General features: G+C 50.4%; 1 protein-coding gene across 3 annotated transcripts in view; it reads left to right on the top strand.

Annotated features, from left to right (window-relative positions):
- The window catches only part of SLC6A5 (solute carrier family 6 member 5), a 47,579-nt gene that overhangs the window by 19,079 nt on the left and 16,186 nt on the right, over nt 1-12,314 (top strand). For all 3 annotated transcript variants that reach the window (XM_070428157.1, XM_070428156.1, XM_070428159.1), the window contains exons 8-10: nt 2,706-2,840; nt 4,521-4,624; nt 7,930-8,054. In XM_070428157.1, coding sequence (XP_070284258.1) covers nt 2,706-2,840; nt 4,521-4,624; nt 7,930-8,054 — 364 coding nt within the window. The remainder of the gene's footprint in view (nt 1-2,705; nt 2,841-4,520; nt 4,625-7,929; nt 8,055-12,314) is intronic.

The raw sequence follows: 12,314 nt of genomic DNA, 5'->3' as shown, positions 1-12,314 counted from the left end.
CCCATTCCCGGTCTAGCCAGACCGAAAGAGGTTGGCCTTGATGAGTAACTGGGTTTGAAGGAAGAAACAACTCATTTTCCTTAACCTGCATCCTGCCCCATTTCTGCAAATGGCAACACCACCCTTTCAGTTGCTGAGGCCAAAAATTTTGGGGTCATCCTTGCCTCCCCGCTTCCCGCCCCTCATTCCACATTATTAGTAAACGGGTCAAAAAATCCTGTTGGCTCGTCCTGCAAAGCATTTCTCCTAGCTCCTGTGAAACACCCTGGCTGGAACCATCACCCTCCCCTGCCTGGATTGCAGCCATGGCCTCCAACAGCGGCCCCTGCTTCTGCCCTGGTGCCTGCAGTGTATTCCCATCTAGCCACCTAGCCACTGGGTGTGTAGTTCCAGTGTTAGAGCACCTCACTCCTCTGCCCCAATTCCTACTGCAGCTCCTATTCCCCACTGAGTAAAAGCTCTGCAGGATCTGCCCCTCCCATACCCGCTGCCCTCTGCTCTCTGCCTGCCTCTCCTGCTGCGCTCTGCCCCAGCCACTCTGGCCTCCTGGCTGTTCCTGGGTCAGGTGCAACCCTTCTTAGGGCCTCTCCAGCTGTTCCAGGCTCCAGTGTTCTCCCAGATGCCAGTGTCTCACTCTCACGTTCTTCAAATCCGGGCTTTTCAATGAGGCCTCCCCTGTATGTCCCACCCCCTTTGCTTTGCTCTACTTTTCCCTTTTCCACACATCACCTTCTAACATGCCGCGAATGATGTTACGATTACTACTGGTTGCCAGTCTCCCCATCTGGAATGTAAGCTATTTGAGGGTAGGGGTCTTTGTTGTGTTTACCCCACATGCTTAATGAAATGATCCCAAGAGTTATGTCTTAATCTCACCCCCCAACCCATTCCCTGCAAGTTCCCAAATCAGTCCTCATCCCTGAGATCCCAGTGTCTGCCAGTCCCTGCCATCCTGGAGCCCCCTCGCCAGGCCTGAGAGCCTGTGCAGCCAGTGCATGGTGGGGTCTCTGTCTCCCTCCCAGGGCAGGTGCCCAGGATGGAAGGTGCAGGTGGGACTGGAGTGGCTCTGAGCCAACAGTGCTCACTCAGCGGCTGTACATGCCCACCCCATGGATCAGAGAGGGTTTGATGGGCCAGGATGGGAGCTTAACCTCATCCTTCCTGGTGTTTTTTAATGCACGTTTGGGTTGCAACTGGCCTGTGAGCTGAAGGTTGTCAGTGTTATCAAGACTGGTGAGACCCAGGCAAGACCAAGTGGCACTTCTATTTCCAGGGCCCCCAGGCCTGTGCCACTTGGAATGGATTGTCCCATTGTACTCTTCCTGCAGCCCAGTGAGGAATATGCTGCTGTTATCACCACTTGCAGGCGTGGAAACCGAGACTCAGAGAGGTTAAGTCACTTCTCCAGGTGGCCCAGCTCATAAGTGAAGGAGCTGGGATTTGAACTTAGGCCCGTGGGACTGTAGAACCTGTCTCACACCTGCTCTTCTCTTGTCTACCAAGTCCTGATCCCAGGCCCTTCCTCCATCCCAGGTTTGATTGACAGATAAGGAAGGGAAGCACCTCCCATGCATCCCCATCCCTATCCAACCGCAGCCCCCAAGTTCTGCTCATATTACTTCTCAAATGCTTCTTGCCTCTGGCCCCTCCCTCTCCTCCAGAATCTGGGAACATCCTTCAGCTGCTATTCAAGGCCTCCTGTAAGGTGGAGTGATCACATGGTCCATGGAGGGGCATTAATGGGAAGCAAGAACATAGGAGTTCTTCAACACTCTTAGCCTCAACCTTTTATTTTGTCCTAACAGTGATTAGAGCTTTGCCCTCAAACATCTGCTTGCCCACTCACTTCCTTTGCCTTCCCCCCTCTCCTCGCTTCACTGGCCTCTCAGATCCAGTTCCTGTATCATCTCCATGAACCTTTTAGTAAACTCCCAGGTTGAGCACCGTGCCCTCCCCGGACATCACCATGTCCTGGGCATATGGTTTAGCCCATTATTCAGACGCTGTCTCTGAGTCTTCCAGGTCATGAGTCCCTGGATCCTTATGCATCTATTGCCTGGCATAGTGCCCGGCTCATGTAGGCCCTCAGTAAACGCTCATTGAACTTAGTTGTATTTAGTGACCATCTATTATAAATCAGACACTATGCTAGAGGTTCATTTGGTCCTCACAATTACTTATTTTTAAAAAAGATGCCCTTGTCCCTATTACAGAGGTGGAAACTGAGATTCAGTAGTCTCAGTAGCTTGTCCGGGCTCTCGTGGCTCCTCAGAATAGCATCGCCAGGGATGCTATTCCATTTGAACTACATGTGTCTGATCGTCAGATCAGGGTCTTTCACCCGATAGGGCGTCTAAGAACAAGGATGGGAAGCTTAAGCTAAAAGGATTAATCTCTAATGGTAGAATCTGGGGCCTCAAGCAGAGGGTAGGGTAGGAGTTAGGGAGGCAGCTGTCCACTCAGCTGCTGGGTGGGGTGAGATCTCCCATAGCCATACTCACTGGGGGCTGACTCACGCTGGATCACCTTTGGTCCCAGTGCCTTCCCCGTGTCCCCAGCCCTAGCAGAGTTTGGGGAAACTACCTGATGCCCTCCCCATTGGGCACCCGTGTCCAGGGGCAGGTCCCACCCTGCCTCTGCTGACGCTCCTCAGGCACCCGCCGCAGGCCCGCCCCACCCAGCCCTCTGTCGCATGGCTTTTCCAGGTGGTGTACTTCACGGCCACGTTCCCGTATGTCGTGCTTGTGATCCTGCTCATCCGAGGGGTCACCCTGCCCGGAGCTGGTGATGGGATCTGGTACTTCATCACACCGAAGTGGGAGAAGCTCACGGATGCCACGGTGGGCTTACAGTTTCATTTATGATGCACATGGGGGCCGGGGGGAATGGCACATGGGGAGGGGACCCACGCCGGGACACTCTTTGACAGAAGGGGTCAGACCTCCTCCCACAGGGCATCTCACTGTCCCCTTTACAAAGTCCTGCTAATCTGGGAATGGTACGCACTCAGGAAATCTTTAATGAGAAGTGGGCAACTGGGGTTTTTCAGATTCCGGGGATGGTTGTCCTACATTTGGGGTAGCAGCAGAGGCCAGAATGAAGAATGAAATCCCCTTAATAGCTTTGGGCCACCTCACACCACTTATCTGTTACTAATTATAGTGCGTTGGAGATGGAGTTTTGCTGGTTGGAAAATAATAGCACTTAGACAATTCTATTTTAAAGGGCCCAGATGCATTTGAATACTTCCAACACATGCCACAGGGCTAGCACACGCTTGCACCTTCTCTTTGCATATTCTGCACAGGCACCTCTTACTCTAAAATTCCCAGAACAAACCTCCAAAAGAGGGGTGTCTGTGTAATAAGAAGTGAGTTTTCACACCTTAAAGAAATATGTGCTTTTCCAGAATATATTAAGAACACATAGCTAGGATTGAGTTTGCACATAACAGAAACCCCCAGGTAAGAGTTGACTTCACTTGCATGCGCTGAAGCAGCCCAGTGGTAGATAGCCAAGCACTGGCTGGGTAGCTGCAGGTGTCTTCAGGGGCCCAGGCTCCTGTCTTTCTGCCTCTCCATTTTTAGGGAAAGCTTCCATGTGGCTGCCAGAGCTCCAGCCATCATAGCAGCATTCCAGGTAGCATTAAGGGGTGAGGAAAGGGGTAGAGATAGGCACCCTCACTCTTTAAAAGTACGGAAACACCAGACGTCCCACATCACACTTGATTCTCACACCCTTGGCCGGACACTAAATACTATGATTATCCTCTTCTAGCTGCATATCCCCTTGATGCTGGGAGGTGGTTCTTTAGCTGGACAAATGACTGCCTTTAAATAAAACCACAGCTTTGAACTTTCTCTTTGCATATTTTAAGCACAATTTTAAAACCGGATTTAATTTACAAAAATGATGGCAGGTCCATCATATGAGTCATATAAATCTCCAGCTCACACTCTTGAGTGGCCTTCTGGAGTTTTATGGGGACAATTAAGAGAAATCACCAAGAGAACAGAGGCGATGTCAGCCAAGTTCAAGAAGCACGTGGCTTATAAAACCCCCTCCGCTGTGGCAGAGGCAGCTTTGCTACAAAAGGGGGCCATAGAGTTTCAGATTTTTAATAGCAGTTGTAATCTGTAGAAATGTTCATTTTAAAAGGTTGATATTTTGGATCCACCAACATATCTTGCTGTTGCAAATTGTTTTTTGAGAGTGATTGCAGCTAAAGAAGGGGCTCTCCCTTCTGTAGAGTTTTCCATGGTAGGAAATAGAAGATGAAATGTGTACGTAGTTTATTGAGTTCCTCTCCTTTGGTTAGAATGGAGCTGAAATATGCCAGGTAATTCACTGCCTTTTTGGCATCTGGCACAAAGGATATTTCTCATTGCATCGATGTCAAATTTATCTCATCTCTGACCGCTTTTGCCTAGGGCAGGGGTGAGGCCAGGGGCCTGGCAGACTCCCCTGCCTGGGTCAGCCGCTCTCAGTGACCTTGACCCCTCTCCCCTTTTGCCTGCTAGGTGTGGAAAGACGCTGCCACTCAGATTTTCTTCTCTTTATCTGCTGCCTGGGGAGGCCTGATCACGCTCTCTTCTTACAACAAATTCCACAACAATTGCTACAGGTACGTTGTAGCCTTTCAAGTCCCAATGGCAGCTGGCGAGGGGGAATAGGGTCTGGGGACAGAAAATGGACTGAGGCCACACCCTCACCCTGCACCTTAGTAGAGCCAGAGAGTTGCCTTGGCACAGGTGAACCCTGCTCAGGCCTGGCTGCTGGCTTCCGGTGGCCTGCACTCCGACTGCTCTGCTGACCCTGGCACCTGGGATGGAGCCGAGCCCTTCTGTAGGTTGTGTGCAGGGAGCCGTGTCCTGGGATGGTTGTTCTGTCAGCGGCCCAGTCCCTGGGTCCAGTCGTATGGGAGTCACTGGTGAAGTCTGGTCATTCAGTCACTCTACAGATGTTTTTCTAGAGACCCTATAAGAAAAGAGCACCTTGGTGATAGGTGCGTTAATTAACTCGATGGTAGGGATCCTGTCATGATGTCTACATATACCCAATCATCATGTACACTTTAAATATAATACAATTTTATCTGTCACCTATACTTCAGTAAAGCTGGCAAAAAATGCAAATGTTGAGTTCCCCTCCCAGATCTATTCATCAGAATGTCTGGAGGTGGGCAGGCCCAGGAACCTACAGATCCAGGCAAGATCCTCAGGGGAGTCAAGGACGGTGACGTTTGGATAGTGTGATGTTAGGGATGCTGTGGAACCCAAAGACCCCAAGAGAGCCTGACCAGTTCTTGCAGGAGATGATATTGAAAGTTAGACATGTTATGACAAGCAATAGGAAAATAAGGCCCATTCTCTTGGGGAGCTGATACAAAAAGGAAAAAAGGAAGAAAGAAAGGAGGAGGAAAGAAGGATAGAAGGGAGAAAAGAAGTGAGAGAGGGAGAGGTAAAAGAAGAAAGGGAGGGAGGGAGGGAGGGAGAAAGGGCGGAAGGGAGGAAAGAAGGAAGGAAGGATGGAGAGAAGGATGTATCTTGGAGTCAGATAGACTTGTATTTAAGTTTGCTTCACCATTTACTAAAACTCCAAGATTTGGGCAAGTTACGCCACTTCTCTGAGCCTTTGCTGTCTCATCTATAAAATTCAATTATATTTTGTTGAGTGGTAAGAGATGATGTATGCAAAGTTTTCAGAGCAATGTTGTGCACATACTAGGTGCTCACTAAATGGCAGTTGCCATTATTATTACCTATAATAATAAAAACATAATATGCTAATTAGACCGGATGTTCTTCCGGACGAAGCCTTGGCGGCTGGGGCTGAGGCAGAGGCGGTTAGAGGTGATCAGGCAGGCAGGTGAGTGGTTAGGGGCAATCAGGCAGGCAGGCGAGTGGTTGAGGGTGATCAGTCAGGCAGGCAAGTAGTTAGGGGTGATGAGGCAGGCAGGTAGAGTGGTTAGGGGCAATCAGGCAGGCAGGCAGCCAGCGGTCAGAAGCCAGTGGTCCCAGATTGTGAGAGGGATGTCCGGGATTGCGAGAGGGTGCAGGCTGGGCTGAAGGATCCCCCCTCCCCACTGTGCATGAATTTCATGCACTAGGCCTCTAGTTTTTAATAAAGTATGGGATATTTTGTGAACCCAGAAGAAATGACTATACTAGTAGTTAAGCTGTGGCCTAGGATGGTTGGGACGGCCTCACAGGAATGAGATCTAGATTGGGCCAAATTTCAACAGGTGCAGGCAGGAGGAAATGTTTGCAGGTAGCAAGGACAGCTAGCAGTGGGGATGAGTGGGAATGAGTGACAGGGACATGGGGCAGGAGCAGTGGGATTGGAGCTGATGGTGTGCCCAGGGGGCTGGAGAGAGCCTTTGGAATTAGTCTGCTGGGGCTGTCATAGCAAATACTGAGAGTGGGTGACATCAACAACAGAATTTTCTCATAGTTCTGGAGACTGGCAGTCTAAGATCAAGGTGTTGACAAGACTGAGACCTCTCCCCTTGGTTTGTAGATGTCTGTCCTCTCCCTGTGTCTTCGCATGGTCCTCCCCCTCTTTATCTGTGTCCTAATCTTCTCCTCTTATAAGGGCACCAGTCACACTGGACTAGGGCCCACTCTAATGACTTCTTTTTAACTTAATTGCTTGTTTAAAGACCCTGTCTCCAAATAGAGTCACATTCTAAGGAATTGGGGGTTAGGAATTCAACATATGAATATTAGGGGCACATAGTTCAGCCCATAACTGTGGTGTCAGCTATGGTGTACGGACTTCTTTGACTGCTGCTCACTAACTTGTAACTGAGAATCAGTCTGCATACCGTCCAAGGGGGAAGCATTGCTCTGTGCTTTTTTTTTTTTTTTTTTTAATATATTTTATTGATTTTTTACAGAGAGGAAGGGAGAGAGATAGAGAGTTAGAAACATCGATGAGAGAGATACATTGATCAGCTGCCTCCTGCACATCTCCTACTGGGGATGTGCCCGCAACCCAGGTACATGCCCTTGACCGGAATCGAACCTGGGACCTTTCAGTCCGCAGGCCGACGCTCTATCCACTGAGCCAAACCGGTTTCGGCTGCTCTGTGCTTTGTTAGAAATAAGGCAGTGTGGTGTGGCAGAAGGAACACGGACAGTGAGGCAGGAAGTCTGGATTCAAATCCTGACCTACTCTTAATTAGCCATTGCCTTCCCCTGGGCTTCACTTTCCTCATCAGTAAACTAAGGGGCCGGACAAGGCGGGTTATTTACTGAGCAGTTGTCTGTGCCGGCCTCTGTGCTGTGCGGAAATCATCTCCTTCTGTCCTCACAACAGCTGTGAGGGAGGCAGGGCCATTGCCACCATTTAAAAGCAGAGTGGGAAGAAGTGACTTGCCCTGAGGCTCCATCTAGCTGTGACCTCTCTTGAGTCTAGGATGGCTGGACAGGGCAGGCTGGGAAACTGCAGCCTGTTGCCAGCAGAGGGCACTGGTCTCTCTCCTCTCTGCTCCCCCTTGCCCTTTTCAGCCTGGGTACCCCAATCCAAGGTGTCCTCATACTTGGATGGCATTTCATGGTCCCACTGCCTTCTCTTCTCTCATCCATGGTTCCTGTCCCCCAAAGGCCCCACCCCCTCAATTTCTGCTCTGATGGACAGACTTGCCTCTGCCAGTTCACAGCATGTGGAGCCAGAGGCCCCAGGACAGGACAGTTAGGGGAGATCTGTTTGCGCCTTTGGTGGTTATAAGTTCAGCCCAAGGGAGTCTGTGGTCAGGACTGGTTGTTCCTGTCCTTGTGAATAAAGAAAACAAGGCCAGCCTGCAGCAAATGCATGTATGGAAATAGCATGTACACACAGACACGTGTGTGCACACGCTGTGTCCTTCCCCTTGTCTCTTCCTGCCCACCAGGCACATCTAACCACCAACTCTCATTTCTTCTCCAGGGACACTCTAATTGTCACCTGCACCAACAGTGCCACGAGCATCTTTGCCGGCTTTGTCATCTTCTCAGTTATTGGCTTCATGGCCAACGAGCGCAAGGTCAACATTGAGAACGTGGCGGACCAAGGTACAGTGTTGCTGTCACCCTGCTGTTGCAGGGCAGGTGCCGAGCTCGCCTCACAAGACCCTAAGTTATGCTCTGCTAGGAAGTTGGCCTCTGGAACAGGACGGAAGCTTGGGCACCTGCGTTCTCCTTTGCGGAGGGACAGAGATATATCCCCAGGAGAAGCTCACACAGGGTCAGAGCTGGCTGGGCCCTAGTCAGAGGGGTCGCTATAAAAGCCACTGTCTTGCTCCCCTCTCCTCTGCTCCATTTTTCCTTTCCTCTCTTACCTCAGCTCCAGCCTAAGGAAGGTTGCTCCTGTCACACCTGATGGGTGTGGGTAGAGGAGTCATTAGGCAAGGCAGCAGGGCTGAGGTGCACACAGGTGGCTGCAGGATGTGTCCCTTGTAGAGGACGCTAGGACCTGAGTGCTCGCTTCACAAGAGCATTGCCTTCAGAGCAGCCTTTTCCTGATGAAGCATTTTCCTGGTTGTTGGGTCACATGTGCTCTCAGGGCTTTCTGCTTAGTCAGCAAGACAGACCTGCAGTTTTCCCCAGTGGAGGAAAGATTGGATGGTGGCGGTGGGAGGGATGTAGAATAAATGTTGACTCTCCACCCAAGTCATCCTATGCTCATGGCTAACATTGGTGTGGCACTTCGGAGTTTGCAGAGAGCTTACATTTTTATCTTATTTAATCCATATTCCTAGCACAGCATTTTGCAGAGAGAGAGTATGCTTAATATTTTTATTTAACTGTTGATTTCCATCCAGCCTTGTTCTCCAAAGAATTCGGGTGTTTGGTAGGTTTTGGGGATTAAGGGACTTCGTTGTGGCTATTGCTTATCATTATGACCATTCTCTAATCGGACGTTTAGGGGATGCCTCAGTGTGGGGCCATGCCAGGGGCTATAGGGACATGACTGTGGCCCTAGATAATCCAGAGCGGCTTCGCCATGCATTTACCTTTCTTCAAGGAGCTCACTGCAGTTCTCAGCGAATGGCTCAGGTGCCAGCACTGAGAGAACTAAGCCCTGGAAGTGTCACTTTCTTGGTGGGCTGCTCTGTCCTCAGGGGTGCCCGTGCCACCCCAGCTGTCCTCATTCTCTCCCAGCAGAGCAGCTGGGGCAGGGAAGGTCCTGCCCCACCCTCTGGCAGACCTGGTGTATTTTGTTATTTTTGTGACATGATCGTGCTCATTGTGACCAGTGGCCAAGCCACATTAGTTAACACATCTGAGCTCTTTTCTGCCCCAGGAAAGGAATTTGGGGGTACATATCACCGAAACCCAAATGGAATTCTGCTTTTCCTTTACATCAGACAATTGCCCAGGTTTCTCTCTGAAACTTCCCCTTTCCGGGTTGTTTTCCTGCCCTCTGATTTTACCAACAAGAGCCCTGTAGCCTGCTCTGACATGTGTTGATCCTGGGCACAGGGACAGTGGGCCTCATTCTCCCCGGGGAGGGGCAGTGGCCCCTAGGACTTCTCCCCGAGCCGTGGGCAGCTGGCCCTGCTCGTCTGAATGGCTTGCTTCTGTGTGGTTTGCAGGCTTGTCTGGCTTCTCCCGTACAGGAGAGGTTCTGTGGACACAGGTTGGAGATCTGGGGTCGGGCCCGTACTGAATGCTGGCCACTCCCTCCTCGCTGGGCAGGATCGGCATATAGACATGCAGTACATTTTTGCCGACCCAATGTTAGTAACTATGTTTAGGTTTTTAGTCAAAACTAGGTTCTTTTTAGTGACCTAACAACACTCTGTTTTGCCTTCTGAGGGAGGCATTTTTGTCATGGACATTTCCCCAAATCTCAGCCACACGGGAGTTTTGGGGCCTGGAGGTGGGATTGGCGGTGAGACTGTGCTGGGCTCTCCTTTCGCAGTGAGCACAGGGAAGGGACGCGTCCTTCTCAGGCGTCTACTCCACCAAAGCAGCATCCTGGGGAGCCAGCCTGTTAGCACCATCTCCATGGCTGCCTGTGGAGTTCGACTCCTGGTGAGAATTCAGCCTCGGGCTGACCAAGATGCTCCCCCCACAGCAGGAAACCAGTGCCAGACCAGAGAGGATGGACACAAATGCGAGTTGTGTATTGGAACTGCCAGGTCACCAGACCCCCAGGAAGCGCTTCCTCTCCCCTATTACTTCAGAGACTTGGCTCATCAAAATGAACACCCTCAAACAGGCCTGCCCAGCAGTCATCTGACTATCACCTGGGCGCCAGCCCTTACCCTTCTAAGAACTCATCCATCCTAATAGGTTTCCCAGCAGAGCGGCCATTCCCCGTGTGACCAGGGCCCCTGGCTGCGTCTTAAGTGACTCTAGGATAAAGGTGCCATCGCTGTAGGTCTCTGGGGGCCTGTCCAGGTTGCTGGCACACAGAGCCCCTGATCCCCTCTTATAGGAAGACCAATAATGGCTGATGCTTGCTGAGTTCTCAGTGTCCATTGTTCTGAGCCCTTTACTTGTATCCGCGCATTTAATTCTTACAGAAACCTGATGAGGGTAGGTACTGTTATCTCCATGCCATCGATAAGGTTTGTGCAGAGAGAACAAGTCTCACCAAGTCCCACTTTCCAATCCACGGGGCTGTGGAGCCTGCACCCCACTACCGGGCAGCACTGGCTCCCCTGGGACTGGAGAGATGCCGGGCCTCTATCAGCCCTAAGGGCCTCATCTGGGGAAACTCCACTGTGGCTCAGACAATCCATCTTTCGAGAAAAAAAATCTGAACTTTACAAAGTAATATAAACAATGTATTTTTAAAACCCACTCCCCTGCCCTCTTGGAAGAACAGAGTTTGCCGAAAATGATGCTTCACTCGTACTTTAGGGAGGCAGCTGAGACAGAAGCAGGCCACACATGAAATCATTTTCATCCTGAAAGAGCAGTAAAGCCCCAAGGGCTGGATCCTGCCACGGCCATCAGCCCCAGTCCTCCAAGTGGCCATTTAAGACCTCTTGCCCACTTTATGGGCCCAGCTGTCGCCGGAGCGCTGCTGCTTCCTCAGTGTTCGGCATTCGAGACCTATTTGGAGCTGAAGTTTAATACAGCCTTTTCTTTTATGGTTCATACAGGGAGCCTTCCGAGGCTGGCTCTGCTGTGTGTTCAATAAATGCATAAAGCAGGGGGTATCTGAGGCATTCGGGGCTTTATGCTTTAAATACCCCAAGGCCCTCGGCATCATTCGGAACAAGCAACCCGATAAATTCCAGTTTAAAAGTGCTGTTAGGCTTGAGTTGTAAAAACTCCAGGTGCTGTGACTTCTGGTTCCTAGACGTGTGTGGGCTGTGTGTTACCCGGCATTGTCTCTGTCCATTATCATTTATTTTTCTACTGACAAGGAAATTCACAACTGCTGATCATTAGCCATCCTGGGTTACAGTAATCCTCCCAGTGAGGCTGAGGCAGATAGGAACCCCTGGCAGGGCTTTATGATGGTAGAGAAAACTGCAACTCAGAGTCCTCCACCAAGAGCATGTGGTGTTCTTGGGAAAACCTGAATCGGAAATGCTGATTTCCAAGGTCATTGTTCACTCATAATGGAAGCTGATGTTCTCCAAGTGAGGCATTGGTCTCCGTGCTTTGCCTGCATTTTCTCATCGGTTCCCCGGAACCACCCTGTGAGGTACTATTGTTATTCCCATTGCACAGATGGGAAAAACTGAGGCTCATAAAAATGAAATGACTTGTCTAGGGTTGCACAGCTGGTAAGTCATGGAGTGTGAATTTGGACCCAGATCTGCCTGACCATTAGAACCCAAACTTTCTTAACACTCACACTGTGCTTCAGCCCCCACCCCCCCTTTCCCCCAGCTGATTCTCCGTGGACTGACATACCCCCATCATTCCCAAGCCTTTGTAGGGCAAGATCTGAACTGTGTTAGGTGGATTTACATTTTATGTAAATGGCTTCTCCTGAAATGAAGCCATTCTGGGCGTGTTCTAGCCTTTAGAACAGGGCTCTCAACCTTAGCCCTATTGGCACTTGGGCTGGATAATTCTTTCTTGTGGGGACTGCCCCGTGAAGTGAAGGATGCTTAACAGCATCCCTGGTCTCAGCCCACTAATGCCAGTAATCATCCTCCACCATCCCCATTGTGAAATTAAAAAATGTCTCCAGCCGTTACCCAATGTCCCCTGGGGGCAAAATCACCCCTTGTTGAGAACCACTGTTCTAGAGGATAATTGTTATATTCTTCCCCTACTCATCCATACAAAGATGGGTTTTTCATGTTATTTGCATGGGACACAGCCTGGCATTGGGGTCTGAGTCTCTGTCTTGGCATTATT

This window comes from Myotis yumanensis, unplaced genomic scaffold, assembly GCF_028538775.1.
Source record: "Myotis yumanensis isolate MYYU_CA2020_CCGP unplaced genomic scaffold, mMyoYum1.0.hap1 SCAF_10, whole genome shotgun sequence".
Classification (NCBI taxonomy): domain Eukaryota; kingdom Metazoa; phylum Chordata; class Mammalia; order Chiroptera; family Vespertilionidae; genus Myotis; species Myotis yumanensis.
Note: the sequence above shows the minus strand (reverse complement) of the source record. Positions and strands in the feature narration are given on the sequence as shown.